Below are 23,364 nucleotides of genomic sequence, written 5' to 3'. Positions count from 1 at the left end.
ACTGAAACACCCCCCAAATCCTTTCCTTTTCACCACCCAAGCACTGACTTCGCCTTCCTCCTGAGCGAGAGGGAAGAGCAACCCCCAGCAGGGGAACACGAGGCTTTGTGCCCCTCTGCTGGGCCTTGCTCTCTTTACCCTCCGGACTATTTCAATGACATTTCCCAGGCACCTGAGCCTCTCCCAGCCGGGATCTCTGCATCCTCTTCCAGGAGGAGCTGTGGGAAAAGCTCCTCTCAGCCTCACTTCCCAATTAGTGCAATTGTTTTATCAATTTCAACCTGCCTTTTGCAGCTGAGCTGGACCTGGAGCGCTCATTGCTGCCCAGTGGCTGTAAGAGGAGCCCAGCACAGACACAGAAATCCGAGCAAGATTCCACTCACCCGGCGCTGCTGCCTCAGAGCTGACCCAGGGGAGAAATTCCTGCTCCTTGTTTTCCCCAAAGCCACAGCCCAGAGGGAAGCAGGGCACAGAGGTGATGCAATCACAGCCTCCTCCATCGTTTCTTCACGCTGCAGGTTAAATGTTGGCCAGGCTGGCTCTGAACCCCCGCAAAGCTTCCTGCGGCAGCCAGATGCAAACACCCCCGGGTTTAGGGGCTGGGGATGGATCCCAGCTGGTCCTGAAAGGAGCAGGGCAGAGCTGAGAGGCCCAGCTGGAACTCCTGTGCTGCAGGGAGGGGGGAAGAGCAGGACCCCTCCTGCCACACACCGGGCACAGGAGGGAGAAGCCTGGCACAGAAACATCCGGGATGCTCCAAGGGAAGTGAAGAGGGCAGAGCCAGGGAAACCCTCCCTCGCCCTGGGGATGGGATAAAAGTGCCTGAAACAGCCACAAAATGGAGAGAGGAGAAAGCTCAGAGCCCAAAGATCAAATCCCCACCAGATCCCAGCTCCTCCCTGCCCCTCAGCCCACAGGAGATGGATTCAGGCTCCGGTGTAAAACATCCCAGAGGGGAAAATTACCCCAAGGTTCAGTCACTTCCAGAAATACTGAATATAAACAAACACTTTATTTGTGTAAATACTTCTGCAAAAGGCTGGAGTGAGGAGATACCAGCTGGAGACGTGGTGCAATACCTCAGGAACTCAGTAACATCTTCTGGACTAAAATGGTAAATCTGACAGAATCAATGACTCAGAGGACTTGAAACACTTCTAGAAAGGGTCACAACTGTTTTGGCTGAATATCATTGAATACATTAATCTATGGTTAATTAAATATGAGTGATAATAAACCATTGACAGTGATCCTGCATTAAAGCAAATTCAGTAACATTCACATTCTCTGGTGTTCAGGGCTCCACCTCCAGTCAGCACAGAGCAGGGCTGAGGAAATGCTCCCTTCTCTTCCCCTTATCCCATGAATTTCCAGCTTCACATTATCCCAAGAATTCCCACAGAGAGGAAGAGAAAACCAACACTGGCTTTGCTGCAGCTTCACCTCAGTTTTACAGAGCTAAACATCACAGAAATCCCCATTAGCCACATTTACCCCAAACTCAGAGAATCTCCAGCAGGATGATGAGCAAAATCGGACAAAATGGCCTGAACTGTAACAGCTTTCACCTCAGGAAGTGTCATTTCCAGGCTGGTAGCACCAATTTTAAACAAGCAGGGATGAGAGGCCAGGGCTGGGAATTCGAGCAGCCACTTCCAGAGCTGGGATTTGCCCTTTGCAAGGTGCGCCAGGCCTGGGCACGCTGCGGGCGCAGCGCCAAGATGCGCATTTTCCACCTGCAAATCCCCACGCAGCACCGCGGGCACTGGGAGCACCGTGGCTGCACAGCGCACACACACACAGGGTTTGGGGCAAACAGCAGCAGGTTTTACTGAGCAGAAGGAAAATGTGCACCAGGAGCGAGCACGAGGCAGCCCCAGAGCTCCACAGCCACTTCCACATGCCCTTTCCTGCCTGCCTGCAGGGGAAGCTCAGCTTCCAGCCAGCCACAACGGGCAGCTTGATGCGCAGGAGGGTGGAACCAACAATCAGCAACTTGATTTCCACAGTACAGAGTCAAATACAGCATGAACATGAGACCTGACAGCACAAAATGCTCGAGAACATTCTGTTTCCAAGGTGCTAAACATGGGGGCTTCCTCTCCCCCCCAAAAATGGGTTGAATACCTCTAGAAACTACCACAGATCACCAAATTCTCTACTTTTTTTTTTTTTTTTTTTTTTTTTTTTTTTTTTTTTTCTCTGCTTCTGGCCTTCTTTGCAACAGCTGGACAACATTCTGACCCTTCCAAAAATGCACACGAGACACCAGGATTGTGCTCAACAGGTTTACTCAGACTGGACTCTTAAATGCTCAAGAAAAAGGCACAGATTAAAAGAGACTCTGATGACTCTTTTGAACACAGCAGATGGAATTGTTGTTTGTAAGGAAAAAAAAATAAAATAAATCCTGCTATGAATTGTATGGGCTGAAAAGTTCAAATCTTCCCTTCCCTAATTATTGGCCTTCATTAAAATGGAGCTTAAATTAATCGTATAAACATATGAAATAAAGTCTCAGTATTAGGAAGGGGGTTATTTTGTTTGTTTGTTTCCTCTATGTACAACTCTTAGTATACAATTTGTACTTTCCATTTTACACTTTAACTACATCCTCCTGGCCACAGGGTGGGGAGAGCCCAGGGCCCCCTTGGTGGGAAATGCTTTGCATTTAGGGGGAAAAAAAAAATAAAATAAAATAAAATAAAAAATCCTGCTTTTTCTTGGCCAGCAGTGCCAGGGGGAGGGGAGGGCAGCCCTCAGATGTAGTCATCCTCCACGGGCTCCCCGTTGACGTCGCAGTAGTGGATGAAGATGGCCACGACCCTCTGGAACACGCCCTTCCTGACCTGGCGCAGCTCCGAGATCTCCTCGCCGATGGTCTCCATGCAGATGTCAGCTGAGAGCTGCCCCTTCCTCCTCGGGGCGTAGATGGTGGCTGGGGAAACACAGCAAGGGAAAGGGGATGTTTGTCCCCAGAACGTCCCCCCAGCCAGGCTGGCTCTGCTCCCAGACTCGGCTAAAGAGGCAAAGGGGAAAAGTCTCCCGTGGCTGGGCAGGCTCGAGGAGTTCTCTGCTGCCTTCCGCAGAGCTTTCCACAGCTCCAGCACTCAGGTCCAAACATCCTGAGAGAAATGGATCCCAGGGCATCAGAACCCTCTCCCTGAGGCCCCTCTGACCTGATAATTCCAGGTTATCCACTAATTAAAGGTTTTCTAAACAACAATTAAGGATAAAGCGGCAGCGCTCTCCTTCATTTTCACGCCTTTAACACCGTGACTCTTTTAACATCCTGACTCTTAAATATTTATCAATGTCTTGGTAATTCAGCCTTCATTGAACTACAAGCATCAAGTCGAGCTAAAGTAAAATTAAATCACATCTGTCCAAAATAACATTTTTAAGAAGAAATTAAAAATTAAAAGTAAAACCAGAGAAAGGTATAGCAACAAAAAAATTTCTTCCTCATCCTCTTGAGATTCCTAACTAGAGCTGGATAAGAATATCCAAACCAGGACCAATTAAAAATACCTCTAACAAAGATTCCAGGATGTTCCTAATTAAGTGGTGGAAGATTTTTTTTCTCTGCTACCAAGCAAGGTTTAACTGAGCCCCAGGCACTGCCTACCATCACATCTTAGCAGAAAAACTCCTAAACAGAGAGAGCCACGTCTACAATGAATTCTAACCCACATCATCTCAAGTTCACAAGTCCAGTTTTTCACTTTTACATCAGATTTCTGTCAGTTTTCTCACTTCTCTGCAGCCTACCTTTACAACAGATCTACCAAAAGCAGCCTAAGGAGCAGAAAACTGAAAAAGAAAGGGAGGCACTGCCAAAGAAGCAAGTTGTGTGAAGAACCCAAGCAGGTTACTCACTCCTCTCATCGTCCTCAAAGTCGTATCTGGCGTAGCTGTTGGGCTCCGCTGTCCTCAGGGACCTCAGCCAGGGGAAGTCAGTGATCATGGAATAGGGAGCACCATCCACAATGCCTGCAGAGGGACAGGGTGAGCAGCCAGAGAGGAAAATACCACCCCTGCAGCACCCTTCACATCGCTGACCGTCACAAAGCCTCTCCTCGCTCCGTTCCCCACCCCGAGCTGAGCTTCCTCCCTTTTTCCCACAAGGAATATTCTCCACAGCTCTGGGGGTGATGCAAAGCTGCTTCTCCTAGCAAGAGGCTGAGCAGGAGCCCCCAGCTCCCCCAAACTCTCACCTTCCAGGGTGTAGATGTCTCTGCCCCAGGGGTACTTGGGGTATTTCTTCAGGTCCTCCTCAGTCCTGGTGGCCTCAGGGAAGAACTCGTATTTAATCAGCTCCCTGGGGAGAAGGAGGGAGGGGTTACAGCCAGGAATCGGGGAGGTGGGAGGGGAAAAAAACCAAACAGGAAATCCTAACACACAACCTTCCCTTTCACGAGCCTGAATCCATGGAAAATCCGCCCCAAGACCCTCACACCAGCTCAGCATCCATCCCTGCACTGGGGAGAGCAGCCACAGCCAACGGGGACAGGTTTGGAACTGCTGGCTGAGATCCCCTGCACACAATTCCCTGCTGCTGGGAGTTTTCAGGAGCTGACACTGATTGAGCATCACCTTCCACAGAAACCAACACTATCTCTTGAAGGAGGTGACTCTCTTAAAAATAACTTGGGATATAACATTTTCCAACTGCTCCAACAACTTCCATGTACAACTGCATTATTGCTGGGGCATTTATAGGATTTTCCATATGGGTTTACAGTCTGGTTTATATTAAATGCATCTTGACACTGAATTTACACTGAACTCAACCTTCAGGAGTAATGACATGGATTTTATTTTTTTTTCTTTTAATCTGGCTGACAGAATAGAGCAAATCTGGAGCTGCAGCTGCTCCAGGACACCCTGGCAGAGTCCCTGGAGGGCAAAGAGGGATTTCAGATCCCTGCGCCACGCTCTGCTCACACACAGCTGCAAGGAGCACCCAGGTTCTTACAGCCTGAGTTACTCAGCCTGAAATCAATTCAGTGCACCCAAGCTCACAATATCCCCTAATGCAATGAGTACTGGAGATGGATTAAATATTAAAATTCCCTATCAGACCATCTTAAAATCCAAGATCCTGCAATAAAAGCCTTGCTGGGCTTTAAACAACCAAATTTCACTCCCTGGGGAATGCTCAGGGCTCCACTGGGGAACGCTCAGGGCTCCATTGGGGAACGCTCAGGGCTCCTCTGGGGAACGCTCAGGGCTCCTCTGGGGAACGCTCAGGGCTCCTCTGGGGAACGCTCAGGGCTCCTCTGGGGAACGCTCAGGGCTCCTCTGGGGAACGCTCAGGGCTCCATTGAGGAACGCTCAGGGCTCCACTGGGGAACGCTCAGGGCTCCACTGGGGAACGCTCAGGGCTCCACTGGGGAACGCTCAGGGCTCCACTGGGGAACGCTCAGGGCTCCATTGGGGAACGCTCAGGGCTCCATTGGGGAACGCTCAGGGCTCCTCTGGGGAACGCTCAGGGCTCCTCTGGGGAACGCTCAGGGCTCCATCGGGGAACGCTCAGGGCTCCACTGGGGAACGCTCAGGGCTCCTCTGGGGAACGCTCAGGGCTCCATTGGGCATGGCTCAGGGCTCCACTGGGCATGGCTCAGGGCTCCATTGGGCATGGCTCAGGGCTCCACTGGGCATGGCTCAGGGCTCCATTGGGGAACGCTCAGGGCTCCATTGGGGAACGCTCAGGGCTCCACTGGGGAACGCTCAGGGCTCCTCTGGGGAACGCTCAGGGCTCCTCTGGGGAACGCTCAGGGCTCCTCTGGGGAACGCTCAGGGCTCCATTGGGCATGGCTCAGGGCTCCTCTGGGGAACGCTCAGGGCTCCACTGGGCATGGCTCAGGGCTCCATTGGGGAACGCTCAGGGCTCCTCTGGGGAACGCTCAGGGCTCCACTGGGGAACGCTCAGGGCTCCACTGGGCACGGCTCAGGGCTCCATTGGGGAACGCTCAGGGCTCCATCGGGGAACGCTCAGGGCTCCATTGGGCACAGCTCAGGGCTCCATTGGGCATGGCTCAGGGCTCCATCAGGGAACGCTCAGGGCTCCATTGGGGAACGCTCAGGGCTCCATTGGGGAACGCTCAGGGCTCCATTGGGGAACGCTCAGGGCTCCATTGAGGAACGCTCAGGGCTCCTCTGGGGAACGCTCAGGGCTCCATTGGGCATGGCTCAGGGCTCCATTGGGCATGGCTCAGGGCTCCATTGGGCATGGCTCAGGGCTCCATTGGGCATGGCCTAGGGCTCCCTGGGGCGCTCCCTGGGCACTCAGCACTCACTGGTTGATGTTGGCTATGGTGTCCATCCAGCTGCGCACCCGCACCTTGTTGCGGACGTTGGGGGGGTTGCTGAACTCGTGGATGATGCAGATGTGGTAGGGGTAGGGCCCACTGAAGATCTTCTGCTCCAGAGTCAGCGTGTCCACCTGGGAACAGAGACCTGTGAGCACCACAAACGCTGGCAGGGGGCTGCAGGGCCAAGAGCACACAGACACCGAGCAAATCCCCCGGGAAACGCAGAAAGGAGAGAGAACTTTAACAAATGGGACTGAGGGGGGTGAAACCTGCCAATTTATCTTCTTGAGTGCTAGAACTGGATGGGAATTGTCCAATTCCTGATGTCTTTCCCAACTCCAGTGTGGAAATAAACTCCAAAAAATTACAGACTGGTCTAAATTCATTCACTCCTCAGAATGTTTGTTACGAGGAGGGGATCAGTGATTTGGGGTTTTATTTCCATCTGGTATTTTTACAGCTGTGCTTTAAGAGATTTAAAGGTTTCAAAGCAAAGCTGATTTTATGGATTTTATGTACAATCAACCTTCTCTTGTTGGCAAACCAGGGCAGGAAAGCAGGAGAGGAGCAGCACCGCAGAGGGATCAAATCAAACATTCCCAACATTCCAGATCTTAAATGAAGCCCCCATAAATCCTCATCAGATGATTTAAACAATTCCCTAAATGTCCCTGCTTCCAGCTCCTACAAGAGGAGAGGGTGGCTCCCAGTCCCACCAGTGTCCTGCAACACTTCAGCATCAGGAGGGGATGGAGCCTCCAGGGTCCCAAACTCTGCAGTTCCTCGATCCAAAAGAACTTGGGTTAAGGATTTCAGATCCCTGTTCCTCAGTCCAACAGGACTTGGGTTAAGGATTTCAGATCCCTGTTCCTCAGTCCAACAGGACTTGGGTTAAGGATTTCAGATGCCTGTGCCACGCTCTGCTCACACACAGCTGCAAGGAGCACCCAGGTTCTTATAGCCTGAGTTACTAAGTCTGAAATCAATTCAATCCTAGTTTACAATATCCTCTAATGCAATGAATACCGGAGATAATGAATTTTAATATTTAATCTGAAAATCCAAGTAGCAGATTCTGCAATAAAAGCCTTGCTGGGCTTTGAACAACCAAATTTCAGAGCTGTGCTGTTGTAACATTTCCTGCAAAGCCCTGCAGGTGAGCTCCCAGAGGATGCAGGCTGGGTCTGTACCTGCTGCATGGGACGAAGGTAAATGATCCTGTTCCTCTCTGGGGGCATCCTGAGGATCTGATCCAGGACCTGATCCATGTTCAGCTTCTTGCACTGGGCGTAGTCAAAGCGATTCACGACGGGGGCATTTTCCACCTTCAAGTGTTTCAGCACACGGCACCTCGTCGCTAGAAAAGGAAATAAAAGACCTCAGGAGCCTCCTGGCAAAGAATTTCAAGGCTGGCAGGTTCAAAAGAAGGCAAACAAGGAATATAAGTACCAAGAGATTACATAAGTACATCAGATATAGCTCAGCTCTTCATTTTTTCCACATTATCATCAAACTTTTCAGCTGTGACCTTGCCAGGAGTGGCCTTTCAAAAGGCCATGCCAAATTTCATCCAATAACCTTTTTCTCCCTCTGTCTCCTTCCACTGAAATGGTCTGTGGGCTGCCACAGCTTCCAAAATCAGCTCAAACACACAGGATTGGGAAGCCACAGGATGGAAAATAAAATCGTTCCCCTTCTAGCAACACTGCTCATGTAATCAAAATTCCCTTCAAAATCAATGTGAGTTCTAAGTATTCTGGAATCAAGGAATAATTCCCTTATTTCTGCTAAGCAGACAGATCTCATGTCAGAAGGTGTCTTCATTTAGATGGTGCAGAAAACAATAAATGACCCAATCCAGGAGCAGTCACACCCTGGCACGTGAAACCAAAACAACCCAAGTGCCAGCACTGAAAACAGATTTTTATCATGTCAAGGAGCAAAAGTATCATCCTGTCAGCTAAAAAACCTACGGGAGAATGAAGAAATGAGAGAAAAACAAGGTACTCAAACTCATTTCATCAACTTCTAATTACTGCATTACCACTCTTCAATAAACATCTCATCTCCCTAATTGTCAGATCATTTCAGCTGTTGATTTTCAGATATTAATCTTTATTAAAGCTGTTACAAGAGCCGTTCAGAGTGGGAAGCAGCAATATCTGGAGCTCTAATTCATCAGCAATGCAGCTGATGAATACAGAATGAGCAGTGGCCTGACTTGAATTCTTTCAGGAATTCCCAATAACGCCAGAGGGAGGAGGCAGCCCTGACACGAACCACCTACCATGGATGAACATCATTTTGGGGCAGTCTTTCAGCACCAAATCTGTTATCCCACAGTTGGTCAACGTGATTCCTACGAGGTTTTTGGATTTCAAAGTCAGTACCTGGGGAAAATGGAAAAAAAAAAAAAAAAGGCATGGAAGGGTAAAAATGAGAGAAAAATAAATTGAATTTTACAAGATACAGGAGGATATTAATTAATATAATACAGCTCCAGTCCCCCACAGGTGTTTATGGTGATAAAGCTGCAGGGAGTGAAGGGAAAAGCCCTTACCTGGACATGATCATCCTCAATCACGGGGTCACTGGTACTGGTGGATTTGTCAGCTGTCCTTTTCCTCTTGGTGGTTTGCCTTGGCTTTGGCTTTGCTACTTCTGGAAACAAAAACATGGAAAAATCTTTCCTCCGCTCCAGGTCCGGAGAGCTGAGAACAGCCCGTGACAACTTTTCCCACACAGGTAAATCCAAACACCTGCCTGGCTTCCAAACAAATCTCTCCTTGCTCCAGCCCCACTGTCAGCTCTGTGCTCAGAATTATTCCCAATAAATAAACTTGTAGGTGAAAACCCAGGAATGCTGAACCTACACCACAGAGAGATGTGGAGCCAGGAAAAGGAAAGATTCATGGTTAGGTTGCACTTGAATCTCTGCAGGAAACAGAACGTCCTTGACAAATACAGAACCCAAAATAGCTTTAATGTTTAAACAGAAGAAATTATCTCAAACTTCTGGAAAATCTGCTCTTTGTAACTGTCACTAAGTTTTTCCTAATACTGCAAAGGATGCCCAGGTATAAAATCCTTTAATGCTCCCAAGCTCCACCAGGGACTTCAAATTCCTGCTTGATTTAACAGGTGAGTCTTTGAAAAGAAATCACCACAAGCATTATTTCCAACAGGAAGAGGAAAAGAATGCCCTAGAATTAATTTTCTGTCATTAAGAGATCAAAATGAGGAATTATTTTACTAAAACTATACTTTATTAACACATATGGCATGTGCATAAAGATCCCCAATTAATTACTGGTCCTAAGGTAGAGAACAGACATTTTAAATTTAATTTACTCTTCCTGAAAACTGAGCTGCATCTACCTGCAGAACATCTGAGGTGATTCAGGTTTTGTCAACACATGGGAGCATTAAATAAACTGGAAAAGCACCAGGATACGAACTGTTTGAATCATTCCATGTTAACAGAGGCAGGAATTTGCCCTCAATCTTCCCTACCTCCGACACTCACGGTTGTGTAAGCAGCACATTTCATCTTTCAGTTTCATTTCACCTGCCAGATATTCCCAGCAAAGAATCCTGCATATATGAGGCTGCGCCAGAATAAGATGATTATTTTGGAAACCAAGTGTATTTGAAAGAAACAGCAAGTTCTCCTCTCACATCTGTTGTTTTCTCCCTTCATTCCAGCCCTTCACGGGTTTCATTTTGTCAGATGAACAAAACAATAACGTGAAGCATGAAGGTGTTTAATAAAAGGACAATTTTCATTAAGTTTGATCACCCTGCCTTAAACACTTGGAAGCAGAACCCAGTGCAGGTCCAAAAGCCTGGCTCAGTTGTAATTAGGACTTTATTGGTTGATGAAGCACCAGCTATAACCTTTGCCCTCTTGTTCAGATCTAAGTGCAGCTGCTGCCTTCGCAGGGAGGATTTTAATGGAGAGGCAATTTCTGTCTCAATGAATCACAGCCTTCACAGGCAGGCAGAGATAGCAAAAAAATCACATTTGCTCTTCAAAGCAGTAAAGCAAATGCCGGTCAGGACGTACAGAGAACACAAACAGGAAGAGCCGCAGGCAGGAAAATGTCAGCGGCGCTTTTAGAGAAACCTGACTTTACCTGGCGACGGCACCTCTGCTCCATCACGCCCCCGACCCATTCAAGGCACTCAGGTTGAAATCCCTGACTGCCAAGCTGCACACCAGAGCTCCCTGCGGGAGCCGCAGCTGCTCGGAGCTGTCTGCCGGCAGCGCCGCGGGCACTCGGGCGTTACTCCGTGCGTAAATCCTACCTGGCTCCGACACCAGAGGCACGTGGGACAGCCTGCTCCGGGCCCTGGTCAGGGGTCTCCGTGGGTACTCCTCCTTGCAGTCCAGCTGCCAGCCCGGGGGCCGCGCGCCGTGCTCCTGCCTGCCAGCCCCGCAGGCGCTCCCACTAGTCCTGCCATCCTCGGGCTCTCCCGCGGCCGCGCAGCGCGGCAGCGTCCTGAGCGCAAAGTCCGGCCCGCGGCCGGCGGCTCCGCTGCCCGAGGGGCTCTCCCCGTCACCCCCCCCGCTCGTCCTGGCCTGCGAGGAGCAGCGGGAGCACACGGAGCCCTGCTCGGCCTCCCCCTGGCCGCACCCATCCCCTCCGCACGGAGAGCAGCCGCAGCGCCCGGGCTCCTCCGCTGCCGCGGCGCCGGCGGAGCGGCTCTGCGCCGCCCGGCCGCGCTCGGGGCCGGGAGAAGCGGCGCCGCAGGAGCCCGGCGTCGCCGCGGAGCCGGCGCTGCCGCAGGAATCCTTGCCCTTGCTCCTCTCGGGCATGTCGCTGGCCGCTTTCATGTCAGCTTTGATCTGCTCGCTGGTCACCTGGCAGCCCTTCTCACAGCTGCTCTCCTCGGCCGGGAACGGCTTGGCCTGGCCGCCGTGGCTGGCGCCGCACCTCTTGCGCAGGGGAGTCTTGCCTTTGCCGCTCACTGCGGGAGCGAAGGGACAGCGGTGAGAAACCTCAAATCAGCCTGGGTGTTACACGGGGGCAGCGCAGGGGCCAGCCACGGCCTGCCCAGGAATGGCAGGGGTTAGTAACCGCTGCTGCTGCTGCATCTTTGGAACCTCTTGCAGCTATTTTTGGAGCGATGTGCTGGAGGGTTTGCCACACAGAAATATCAAATTGTCCCGGAGCAGATCACTGCTCACACGGGCACAGCAACATGAAAGATAACACTGATAACAGAATGAAAGAATACGGAATAGTTTGGGTTGGAAAGACCCCAAAGCTCATCCAGTGCCACCCCTGCCATGGCAGGGACACCTCCCACTGTCCCAGGCTGCTCCAACCCCAGTGTCCAACCTGGCCTTGGACACTGCCAGGGATCCAGGGGCAGCCACAGCTGCTCTGGGCACCCTGTGCCAGGGCTGCCCACCCTCACAGGGAGGGATTTTTTTTCTAATATCTAATCTAGAGCCTCTAAAGAGGCTTCTGTTTTCTTAAATATGAGGGATACATCTGAGAATCAAACAGGAACAGAGCCAGGACTGAAGTTCACGTTTCAGCAGCAATCCTCAGCTCCCCCTCCCGGGTCTGGGCAGTGCTGCCAGCACTAACAGCAGTCTCAGCCCTCAGGTGAATAAAAACCCACACAAATCATACCAGAACTTAATCCCAGGATCACTGAGGCTGGAAAAGCCCTCCCAGCCCATCCAGTCCCAACTGTGCCCATCCCAGAGCACCGAGTGCCACCTCCAGCCCTTCCTTGGGCACTCCAAACCTCCCTGGGCAGTGCCAAGGCCTGAGCACCCTTTCCATGCAGGAATTCCTGCTGAATGTCTGTCCCAATCCTCTCAGCTCATTACACCACCCCAAGCCCCAAATCCCCAACACTGGCAGGACAAAAGCTGATGCAAATTCTCTCCAAGCACAGACTCTTTCCCCCCTGAAGCCAGAACTGGCACCCACACTGTGGGCTCACAAGCTTGATTAAATTCTGTCCACTTGGGAATCCCAAAGAGGAGCTGCAAGTCTCTGATCAGAGCAGCACCTCTGTTTGTGTTTCTGTACAAGGCCTGTGATGGGAGCTCACAGTATGTCCTCACACCTTCATTCTGCATTCCAAACTAAGCTAGAAATGAACCTGATCCACAGGGAAAGACTGAAGCTGAGGAAGGAACGTTGCACACCTGAAGGTTCCCTGGTTTCCACTGGATCCCTGCTCTTCTCTTCCCCATCTGAGTAACTCTGTGCAGTGCTGCTGGAGATGCAGGCTCTGGAAGAGCCCATGTTTTCCTCCTCATCCTCACTGTCTGAATCATGGATGGTAATAGGAGTTGCTTTCACGACAGGTTGAATTCCACTTGGTCCTGAGAAGGAGAATATCAACACTTCATGTAAAAATTAACCAAGTGTGGATTAAAGGGCTGAAAAACTCCTAGCACTGCTTGAAAAACTGGTAAGGAATTAATTGGAGTCAATTTAGCCACCCATTTGTGGGTGCCTCATTAAAATCTAACGGGGAGAAGAGCAAAATTCTGCATTTTGGCATTAAAGCATTCTGGTTTGGAAGGGGAGGAGTGTCACAATGGAGTGTCAGTGTTGAGAGACTCAGTAGAAAATTCTATTGTCCAGCAAAAAGTGGCAATAAAACAAATTAAGACTGCCTTGTGTCACTAATACAAATTAAATTAACACTGGAACAAGTTGTGCTGGCTTGAGAAAAAGCAAAACCAACCCAAGTGCTGCAGTGAAAGCACTGAGGCCATGAACACCAACAGAGCAACAGGACAAGTTCATTCAGGCCTTCTGACTTCTATTACAGAGCCCAAAAATCAGGCTTTAGGGTCAAGGTACTTCCCTGCATATGCAAAGCTCTGGGCTGTAACACAGAATAAATTCCTTCACAGCACTAAGCTGTGCTAACATCACTGCTCAAAATCAGACAACCCAGCTGAAGCAAAACATCCAAAACCAGACCTAGAGCGGAAAATGAATCCCCCAGGGAGACACCAAGAGGTGATTTCCTCCCAAAGCCCGTTACCTGCTTGCTCCTCATCCACCTCCATGGGAACAGCAGCCTGGCTGGGAGCTGGCAGCTCGTCCTGGCCCTGCCCAGCCGCCTCCCCCTCCTCCTGTGCCACCTCCTCCATCTCATTCAGGGCTGCCAAGGGGAACAGGAGGTCAGGAACAGGAAACAGGCCCCCAAGGAAGAAATAATAACTGCCCTGCTTCCCTTGGTGAGCCTCTGGGGTGCACAAAGTCTCCCACAGATTTGTTCCACATCTCTGCAGCCAAAGCCCAGCCTAACTTTTGGGGTTTGGTTCACTCAGAAAAGATTAAAGTTCCACACCAGGAGCCGAAAGAGCAACGAGCATTCAATGTATATTCCTGTCTTCACCAGGAGCCTGAGTGGGAATGCAGATAAAATCCCACCACAAAAGGTCCCCTAGGATAGCCCTCAGCTGCAAATCCCCCTAAAAGCTCCCCCAGGATTACCCTCAGCTGCAAATCCCCCCAGAAAAGCTCGCCCAGGATTACCCTCAGCCCCAACATCCCCCAAAAAGGCTCCCCCAGGATCACCCTCAGCCCCAATCCCCAACAAAAAGGCTCCCCCAGGATTACCCTCAGCCCCAATCCCCCCCAGAAAAGCTCCCCCAGGATTACCCTCAGCCCCAATCCCCAACAAAAAGGCTCCCCCAGGATTACCCTCAGCCCCAATCCCCAACAAAAAGGCTCCCCCAGGATTACCCTCAGCCCCAATCCCCCCCCGAAAAGCTCCCCCAGGATTACCCTCAGCCCCAATCCCCAACAAAAAGGCTCCCCCAGGATTACCCTCAGCCCCAATCCCCCCCAAAAAGGCTCCCCCAGGATTACCCTCAGCCCCAATCTGCTGCTCCTCAGCAGGGCCCTCCTGGCGCAGCTCGTTCTCCTCGTTCTGCTCGTTGGGGTGCTGGTGGTTGTTGTGGTGGATGTTGGGGTTGTTGTTGTTGTTCTGGTGGTTGTTGTTGTTGTCATTGTCGTTGTTGGAGTTCTGATTGCTCACCAGGGCAGAGGAGACCCCAATCCCTGTGCCTGCACTTAGGCCCACACGAGCACAACCCTGAGAACAAAGAGCAGAAATTCAGGTTTGAAAACAAGGACCCTAAAGGCAACAGGAAAACCAAAATAAATTGCTGGAATTGTCTGGGCTAGCACAACACCACCAGGGAAACTGTCCCTCAGATTTCCTGGTTGCAGAGGTCCCTCTTCAGCCTGACAACCCAGAACTTACACTGTTAAACTCCCAATGAAAGGGAAAGTCCTCAAAGCGCTTCGTTTTAATCTATTAATTGTGTTAATCTATCAATTTGCTGTGGGATCATGACATGAATACAAACAGCAGACCAGAGCCTTCCCAGCACGCAGCAGCCTCCAGGCTCCATCAGTGGCCAAAGGAAGCAGGTTTTACACTTCCCATTGCCTGCCAGCAGCTCACCAAGGAGTTGTGTTACAGTGTGGGAGGGGAAAACCCGAAGAAATAAAATTCCTAAGCTCTGAATGCACTTCAAAAGGGAAACACTACCCCCATTTCACCCAGCAAAAAACATGAAAACCTCTGAGTACTGTAAAGAGAGGCCTAAGAGGAAAAAACAATATAAAAAGCAGCAGCACAGTGAAATATCATCAGAGACCTTGAGAGAATCAGTGAGTTTTACTCCCAGTATAATCAATGGGTTTTATTTTCTGGTCACAAGTTCATTCCTTGCCACTGCTCCCACCTACAGAAGCAGCACCACTCTCCCCAGGATACCATGCTAAAAGCAACTGCAAATTAAAGAAATCTATTACCAATCTCCTCAATTAATGACAACACTGAGCAGAATGCACAGCAGCTGGAGCACGCCGGATTGCCAATGAAACAGAAACAAGTAAAAATCCCGGCAATGAGGAAAAGCCAAACCGTTCTCTGGAATTTACCTTTGGAGGCTCTCTAAACATCTGGTCCAGAGAAATAAACTCCAAGCTTGGCAGTAACTCGATGAACTGACTGAAAGAGTCCAGCTTGATGGCGTGGCACCTCACCAGGGTCAGGTCAACCAGGCGCGTCCACCTCGAGTGGTCTGGGAACACAAGAGAGGCCTTTCCTGAGGGATTCCCACCTCACTCCTCGTTCATTACCCCCTTTCCAGATCTGAGAGCAGCATCTTCTGGATCTCCATCCTGTTCCCAGCCTCACCATGGCCCCAAAGCAAGCATCATCTACTGTACTTACTAACAACAGAACAAGCAGTACTAGAGCAGAGAAATTCTGGTTTAGCACAGAAATTCATAGAATAGCTCTGAAATTTCAAAGGTGTGCAATACCTGTGATCCAATTATTTGGGTTATGTAGATGTGGGCAGTTGTAAATGACCAGATACTTGATGAAAGAAAAAACTTCATTTACAGCTTTCATACCAATATCTGTAATAATTCCCGGGTTTTCAACCACATCAGCCAAGCCGTACCTCACCAAGTCCGTACTCGTCATTTTACCTATGAAAGAGAGGAGCAGACACAGCAGTAAATTTGCCTTTTATAGCAGGATTTTCTAACTCCTTATTGATCAGATCATTCCTTTAATAAAGCTCAGCTTCCCCAGCTGCAGGGAGTGAGGAAAACCAGACCTGGCTGTATGAGATCAGCGGCCTCAACGCATGCAACGTTAACATTCTGATCAATCGCTGAGGACACGATTGAAAACCCAGCAATTTCTGCAATCCTTATGGGGTTTTATGGATATAAAAAGTGTCATACACTGTAGTAAAAACTCATCAACGTAGCCTAGGTGAAGAGTTTCAAACTGTGGGAATTCCAGTTCAGCCATCTTCAAAGCAGAAAAAACACCATCTTTGGTCAAGGAAGGCTGGATCCGCACTTCGTGCAACCTGCAGGGAATTCAGAATTGCTCCCATCAAAATTCAGGCCAAAACACAGAAAACACTCCAGAAGGCGCCCTGTTCTGATAAAACAGAGAATCTGGCAGGACTCAGAGGGTATTTGCAGTGAATTTAATCACAGAACATTCTTGTTACGCAAAGTTTATATGTCTCTTGGATGTCATTTCCAACACTTAATTTGAAAAAGGAGAAGCAAAGAGAGATCTGAAGGGAGGTACCTTCGTGCAGCAGTTATGATGAGGTAGCCAAGATCCACTTCAAGTGCATTCTTGCAAGCTCCCAGAACTATAGTGTGCAAATTCCTAAAACCACCTGGCAAATAAAGAACACCCTTCTTACTCTCCAGCCTCACATCACAGCCTTCAGCCCTACACGGTTTCACCAGCATTCTCTTGACCTTCTTTAGCAAATCAAAAGAAAAACCCCAAAATATTTGCACCCAACTCCTCCAATCCTGGTTCTGCTCATCAACAAATGCAGCTCATTAACAGTTAATTGCAGTTGGAATATCAAAATGATACCCAGTACAGAGCCTATTTAGCACTCTGACCACAGGTCCAAACACTCAAAAAATGACATACTACAGGCAAAAAAAAAAAAAACAAAAAAAAACCAAACCAAAGAAACAACCAGAATTTGCTAAAGCTTTAATTTACTGACTTATTTTTATTTAGGTGTGAGGGATGGGGAGTTTCCCACCTGATCTCCAGCTGTCTTCTACCACGTGCTGGATAAGTCCTCCAAGAAATGGAACACGGACCAGTTCCAAGTGCTCCAGATTCCTGGCAGAAGCCAGGCCTGTCACCAGGGGAACGTACTTCAGAGAGTTTGTGGGTCCTGCACACAACAAGGCCAGAAAGACAGAGCAGATTGTTCACTCCACCCTGGATTATCCCCTGGAAGAACTAAAACACATCCACACACATCCCTCTAGAGCAGGAAGTCAACAGAACCACACAGCACCAAGTAGGGGATGGGACAGGGAGAGATTTCTGTCCAACACCACAAATCAAACAAGGGCTGCTCTCAGAATGTGGAATTCCAAGACTTTAACAGAACCAGATCTCCTCCATGCTCTACCATCCCCTTCAGACAGGAAGAATGCCTCTTACCAGCACAGTTCCTCATGACAAAAGCACGTAAGCTGATACAAAGGAAATCTTTAAAAGGCTGTGGTTTGGTGAGTCTCACCCACTTCAAATAAAGGTGCCTCAGCATTGGGATACAAGGAATCTCAGGGACATTCACCCCTAATAATACATAAACAAAACAAACAAACATTTTAAATAAGCTTTGAACTAATCCTCTGCATGACAAATTCCTGGTTTTTAAAAGGAAGCTTTTCTGTGCTTTGTGGCACGTGAGAAAAGCTGTGAACACTTGAAACACAAGTTCTTCACCTCGGTTTGTCAATAATCCTTTAGAACTCGCCCTCTGCACCTGCTACCAAATATCCAACTAAAACCTCCAAGATGCCACAGCCCAAACTCCCTCTCCTCCAAAGAATTACAAATCTGCAGAGTTTCAAAGCCTTTAAATCCACCTGTGTTGAAGCCAACTACTTCACCACGACCACACTCACCTACTAAGTGCAAAGTCTGAATTTTAGCTCCTATAGGAATTTTCAGCTTGTTCTCAGGAGGAATTGGAAAAGCACCATTACGATTACGAAACTTCCCTAAAATGTGGACTTGGGGCATGTATGTCCAAATAGCTTCCACCAGCTCTAAATGAGAGGTCTCAACACCCTGGATAAAAGGAAGCAAAGCAAATGCTCTAACACCAGTTCAACAACAACATCCCCTTAACCACGTAAGCTACGGAACGCAGCGTTATTTCACTTTTCATTTCTGGTCTTTTTAAAAGCAGAGGGATCAGAGTTTTAATTCCTTGCTGGGTTTAAGAGCACCTGGGATTCCCGGCGGTGCAACTAGAAATAGCAGTCATTAGCAAACGGGGTCACAATTAACTCCTCCCTGTGCAGCCAGGCCCAAACCAAAGCCCTGGAAGCACCGAGAGCTCGTCACAATTTTTAACAGCTCTGAAGGAGGTTCTCTCCCAAGTCCAGCCACTCACCAGCAAATTTGGACAGGCCTGCAAAGCCTCTAAAACTCCAGGAATGCTGAAAGCTTCGTGGCCACGGACTCGGCGCCTTTCCAGATACCTGGGATGAAGACCATAAAGTTGTTCAATGTCTGGCATCTTCCTCAGCAGCGTTAGGAAGCTGGAATCAGTGAAACCTAAGACAACAACAACACATTTGGTATTGGTGTGGCAGCAGACACTCAGCTGTGCAGGGAGAGCCAAACACACTTCTCTCTTTATGTGGCAGTACAAGCTCTGGGATGTTGAAAGATGCATTTGGTGAAGCAATAGCTTTTCTTTTACTTCCACATTCTAGAAATCGTGACCTAAATACTCCTGTGCCTTGAATTTTGCAGGTTTGCTACAGGTTTCCTTCAGAGGAGCTGCAGGGCTGCAGGGTTCACTGTGCTCTCTCCCTCCTCACATGAAGCTTTGTGGGTCTATTTTTCCTGGAATTCCATTTATCAACTCCATGGCTCAAAAAAAATCCTTAGTTCACTATTCGCCACAGCTCACTTCTCTCACAGAAACAGGATGGTTTTTTAAAGCAAAGGTTTATTTTATTCTAGTGAAAGACAGCACATAAAAAGGATTTGAACTGGGTAAGTTACTTGTATTTACACCGATTTTAGGTTAGGTCTAAACACCTGCTTAATACCAGCCACAGTCAATCTCGGTTTGTAACTCCTCTCATTTTCAGAATTCCCTCATTTTAGCCGTGTCCCCCACCTAATCCCAGCAGTGCAACTGAAATCCAGCAGAAATCCTGGTACTCACAGGGTTCACCCAGACTGACAAATTTATCTACTGATCTGCAGTGCCTCGAGGTGTGACATCAAACATTATCCTTACACTGTGAAGTGCTGGCAGACGAGCTGCTCTCTCACTCCACTGTACTTTTTGCTGCCTGCATGCAAACTGCCTCTTCATCACAACCCCTGCATAAACTCCCTCCCAACAAACAGACAAACACAGGTTGTGCTGACAGGTGGCTACAGAGCGCTCCCAGTCACACAACCACAGAATGGACTGGGCTGGAAAAGACCTTTGAGACCATCAAGTCCAACCTATGCCCTAATACAGCAACACCCCAAATCTGTATCTACAGAGGCACGCCATTCCTCGAGGCAGCCAGGCAAAGGAAGGGAACATCCCAGCAGTTCCAGGGTCATTCTGTACAGGAGGGAGCAGCAGGGGGGGCTCACCTGTGGGCATGTACTCCCACCAACGCCCCGCACACAGATCCACCACCTTGACCACGCGCAGGTACAGCGTCACCGCCTCCTTCAGCTTCCGCGACAGGCACTCCATGCACATGATGTCCTGCAAGGGCAGGTACCTGGGAGAGCACAAAGAGCCCCTGCTCCAGCACAGCTGCAGCCTCCAGCTGCCACAACCCAGAGCCTGGCTGCAGCAACAGGGGCGTTTCCAGCACGGCAGGGCGCCAGCGTTAAACGTGGAGCTTGGCTGAGCAGAGCGACTCGGCAGATTGTGACACTGCCCGTGGAATATTAAATGCATCATGGTTTGGTTCTCTAGTTAATCACGGAATCACTGAATGGGTTGGGTTGGAAGGGACCTGCCATGGCAGGGACACCTCCCACTGTCCCAGGCTGCTCCAGCCCCAGTGTCCAGCCTGGCCTTGGGCACTGCCAGGGATCCAGGGGCAGCCACAGCTGCTCTGGGCACCCTGTGCCAGGGCTGCCCACCCTCACAGGGAACAATTCCTTCCTTAAAGTTCATTTAAACAAACCCAAACCCTGCTGACCAAGCCATTTGCCTCAACAGGTTTAATGAAGTTACTTTCGTTTTCTAGCACATACTGCAAGCTCAATTTTCCAAATATTTTGGAGGGCTGCTGTTCTCCAAGAACTTATGGGTGAGGCATTTGTTTTGGATAACAGGACTGAGTGAACATCTGGCAGAAGGACTTTGCTGTAGGGGAGGTCACATCCTCATCCTAGATCCCTTCTGCAGAGGCAACAATTCCCAAGCAATCACCTCAACTGTGTTTACCCAAAATATATTTCTGCTCTAAAATCAGCATTTTTAACAGAATTAAATCACTCATTTATTTCTTCTTCATCCTAACGTTCATGACACTCACATAAATTAATTTTCAGTTTCCAAACAAATTTTGGAGACTGAAAAATACATCCGCCATCCCTTTTTATCCACCAGTCCACTCGTGGCACATCCACTGTTTATCATGTCCCAAACAGGTAAAGTCAGAGAAAAAAATAAAGAACTCTACAATAATTAAGCACTAAACTGATTTCTGCCAGGCTGCTCACCTAAAGATGTGGCAAAGCACTTCATGAGAGAGTTGGTTCATGTAATCTTTTGGCTCCTCAGCTTTGGTAGACTCTGCCCCTTCCCTGCTCGCGGCGCTCGCTTTCACAGTTTTCCGCCGGGGCCCCATCTCTGCACCGAGTTCTGAGGGAGGAAACGGGCACAGAGTTATGAAACCCAGGGCAGCTGAAACACAAAAGGGACACAGCAGAGGAGGGACCAGCAGTACAGCTGCAAAAACACAAGTTGTGGTTTGATCAGACCAAAGGGCTCAGACAAAACCTGAGCATTATCAGACAAACCGGACAGATCCTCTCAGCTGAGGGAGCAATGAAGAAAAATCAGCACAGGCTGAAGCGGGGACCAGTTCTTTTTGTGAATAAAAAAATCTTCAGAGATCTCACCCTGAGACTGGGACAGCCACAGGGGAGCTGTGCAGAGATCACCAGCTCGGCACCAACCACAACGTTCCAGCACAAAATCAAAGTCCAAAGTCTGCCCAGGAGAAAAACGATTTCTTTTTCTTTTTTGAAAAAAAAAAAAATGGGCTCCTGTGAACACTCCCCAAAAACACCCCATTAAAAGCCCTCAAACCTGCTCCTCTTCGAGGTGAGAACACCAAGTGAAGTATTCAGGCTGCTGAGTTAAAGATCAAAGCCACGGGGACGCTGGGAGTCATTGTGTGAAGGCAGCGTGCAGCACCCTCTGCTCCCTCCTGAACCGTGTCCATCCCCTGCAGCACACACAGGCACTGGGGCTACCATGCTTCGTGCAAAAACACACACAGTTATCGCGAGAAGCCACAAATGAGCAGCTAAAATAAAGGTGAAATCAATGCTGACACAAAATCACCTCCTACAGATGCTGAGAGAACCTTCCACGACTGTACCTGGCAAAGATTTACCCTAAGACAAGAACAAGAATGAGGAGGGCAAAGCATCACCAGCCCAGCAAACCTGAGTTTAACAGGCTGGGTGCCAAAATTCGGTGGATTGAGGAACAAACAACTGGCAAAAAAAAGGGCAGATTTTGGAAAAGCTTTCAGCAAGGCCTCCCTGTGATGCCAAAATGTGAAATACTGACAGCTTCACTGTGATCTAAGTACTGCAAAACACGCGGTGCCACACGTTTTGGGTGCATTTCAAGTCACTAACTGTGTGCTGCCATGCTTTGATGCTAAAGGGGGATTTATTCCAACAATAAATCCCCACCTTGTGCCTGTGAACAGCAGGAAATGGAGCTCTGCTCCCCTGGACTGGGGGAATTCTGCAGGCAGGAGTGAGGACCCTGCAGGTGTTGTTCTTTTTGGGGCAGGCTGGAAGGGCTCAGCTTTGGGGTGATTAAGCCCATAAAGCCCAAATTTAGCTCTTTACAAACTGAGCTCCAAGGAAATCAGCGATCCCCCGGCACCTGGGATAACTCAACTTGAGCAGAGGATACGACACCACCTAAAAAACTTCCAAGCCTCAGGCACGTGCTGGGCACAACCCAGCAAGAAAGAGAACAGCACGAGGACGGGGACAAAAGCCAAGAGAAGTAAAAATATTAACAACCAAAGCAGGGAAAACCCCGTGAGACACAATTCCAAGGGGGACAAGAAGGATTCGTCTGCAGCTTCTGCACAATCAAAGCTCCTCCGGGGGTTATTTCGAGCTAATGAACACAGCCCTAACACCTCGTTCTGCATTAGCGAGCTGACCCCATTTAAAAACAAAAGGCAAATCTCCACAGCAGAGAGAGCTTTATATATTCAATAAAGCAAAAGGGATTCTGCGGCCCCCACCTCCATTAATTCCCGACAATGAACGTCGCATGTGACAACAGCTCGACGTGCTCTATTCTTGACGCGTAAATACCCCACGGACCTTAAAAAGCATTAAAAACCACGGGGAGACTCCGCAGAAACGAAAACTGGGGGGAAACGCGGCGACAGCAGGCAGGGACGGCCTGGCAAGCGCCGGCTACGGAGGGGCGCTCCCGAAGCGGAGGGGAAAAGGCGAGGACGCGGTGATTTGTGCCCAGACAAGCGAAGGAAAACCAGCTTTCCCCACGGCCCCATCACCGCCGTTCACTCGCGGGGCGGCCCGTGACAGCGGGGCCGGCCCGAGCCCGCGGGGCCGACAGGGGACGGCAGCCGCCGGCTCCCCGCCCCGCCGCACCGGGAGCCGAGCCGGCCGCGTTCCCGTCCCCTCGCTGCCCTCCCCTGGCCCTCGCTGCCCTCACCTGCCCTCGCTCCCCTCGCCGCCCTCGCCCCGGTTGTGGCCGCGGGGGAGCCCCGGCCCCGCTTCCTGCGCGGCCCCTTCCGCCAGCGCCGCCGCTTCCGCCTCCGGCCCCGCCGCTTCCGCCTCCGCTTCCGCCCGCCGCGGCCCCGCCCCGCCGCCAGCGGGAGTGCGACCCCGTGCGGCCCGGCGGGCGGCGCTGGGGCACTGAGGGCTCTGCGGGCGCTGAGGGCTCTGAGGGGGCTGAGGGCTCTGAGGCGGCTGAGGGCTCTGAGGCGGCTGAGGGCTCTGAGGGGGCTGAAGGCTCTGAGGCGGCTGAGGGTTCTGAGGGCGTTGAGGGCGCTGAGGGGGCTGAGGGCTCTGCGGGCGCTGAGGGCTCTGAGGCGGCTGAGGGCTCTGAGGCGGCTGAGGGCTCTGCGGGGGCTGAGGGCTCTGAGGCGGCTGAGGGCTCTGAGGCGGCTGAGGGCTCTGAGGGGGCTGAGGGCTCTGAGGGGGCTGAAGGCTCTGAGGGGGCTGAGGGCGTTGAGGGCGCTGAGGGGGCTGAGGG

General features: G+C 50.2%; 1 protein-coding gene across 4 annotated transcripts; it reads right to left on the bottom strand.

Annotated features, from left to right (window-relative positions):
• Positions 1 to 990: 990 nt before the first annotated feature.
• On the bottom strand, positions 991 to 22,899 carry FBXO38 (F-box protein 38). 4 transcript variants are annotated; one of them, XM_040078291.2, is made up of 22 exons: positions 22,822 to 22,899; positions 20,601 to 20,742; positions 19,512 to 19,645; positions 18,298 to 18,461; positions 17,804 to 17,969; positions 17,334 to 17,471; positions 16,921 to 17,058; positions 16,440 to 16,533; positions 16,079 to 16,209; positions 15,647 to 15,817; positions 15,260 to 15,402; positions 14,177 to 14,402; positions 13,344 to 13,463; positions 12,490 to 12,669; positions 10,626 to 11,288; positions 8,878 to 8,978; positions 8,605 to 8,707; positions 7,508 to 7,674; positions 6,303 to 6,448; positions 4,218 to 4,321; positions 3,880 to 3,993; positions 991 to 2,938 (listed from the first exon to the last, which is right to left on the bottom strand). In XM_040078291.2, the coding sequence occupies exons 2-22, from the start codon at positions 20,726 to 20,728 to the stop codon at positions 2,760 to 2,762; spliced, it is 3,510 nt and encodes a 1,169-aa protein (XP_039934225.1). In that variant the 5' UTR covers positions 20,729 to 20,742; positions 22,822 to 22,899; the 3' UTR covers positions 991 to 2,759. The 4 variants fall into 4 exon arrangements, with proteins under 4 accessions (XP_039934225.1, XP_039934224.1, XP_039934227.1 ...); XM_040078290.2 differs by lacking the exon at positions 22,822 to 22,899 and adding an exon at positions 22,382 to 22,654; XM_040078293.2 differs by lacking the exon at positions 22,822 to 22,899 and adding an exon at positions 22,464 to 22,654.
• Positions 22,900 to 23,364: the final 465 nt, after the last annotated feature.

Source organism: Hirundo rustica, chromosome 14 (assembly GCF_015227805.2).
Source record: "Hirundo rustica isolate bHirRus1 chromosome 14, bHirRus1.pri.v3, whole genome shotgun sequence".
Taxonomy (NCBI): Eukaryota; Metazoa; Chordata; class Aves; order Passeriformes; family Hirundinidae; genus Hirundo; species Hirundo rustica.
Note: the sequence above shows the minus strand (reverse complement) of the source record. Positions and strands in the feature narration are given on the sequence as shown.

Coding starts and splice junctions, on each gene's coding strand:
- FBXO38 (XM_040078290.2), bottom strand. CDS start 22,412: ATGCGACGTTCATTGTCGGGAATTAATGGAG. Junction 20,743..22,381: donor ATTGTCGGGAATTAATGGAG/GTGGGGGCCGCA, acceptor TTCCTCCCTCAG/AACTCGGTGCAGAGATGGGG. Junction 15,818..16,078: donor TGATGAGTTTTTACTACAGT/GTATGACACTTT, acceptor TCTCTTTCATAG/GTAAAATGACGAGTACGGAC.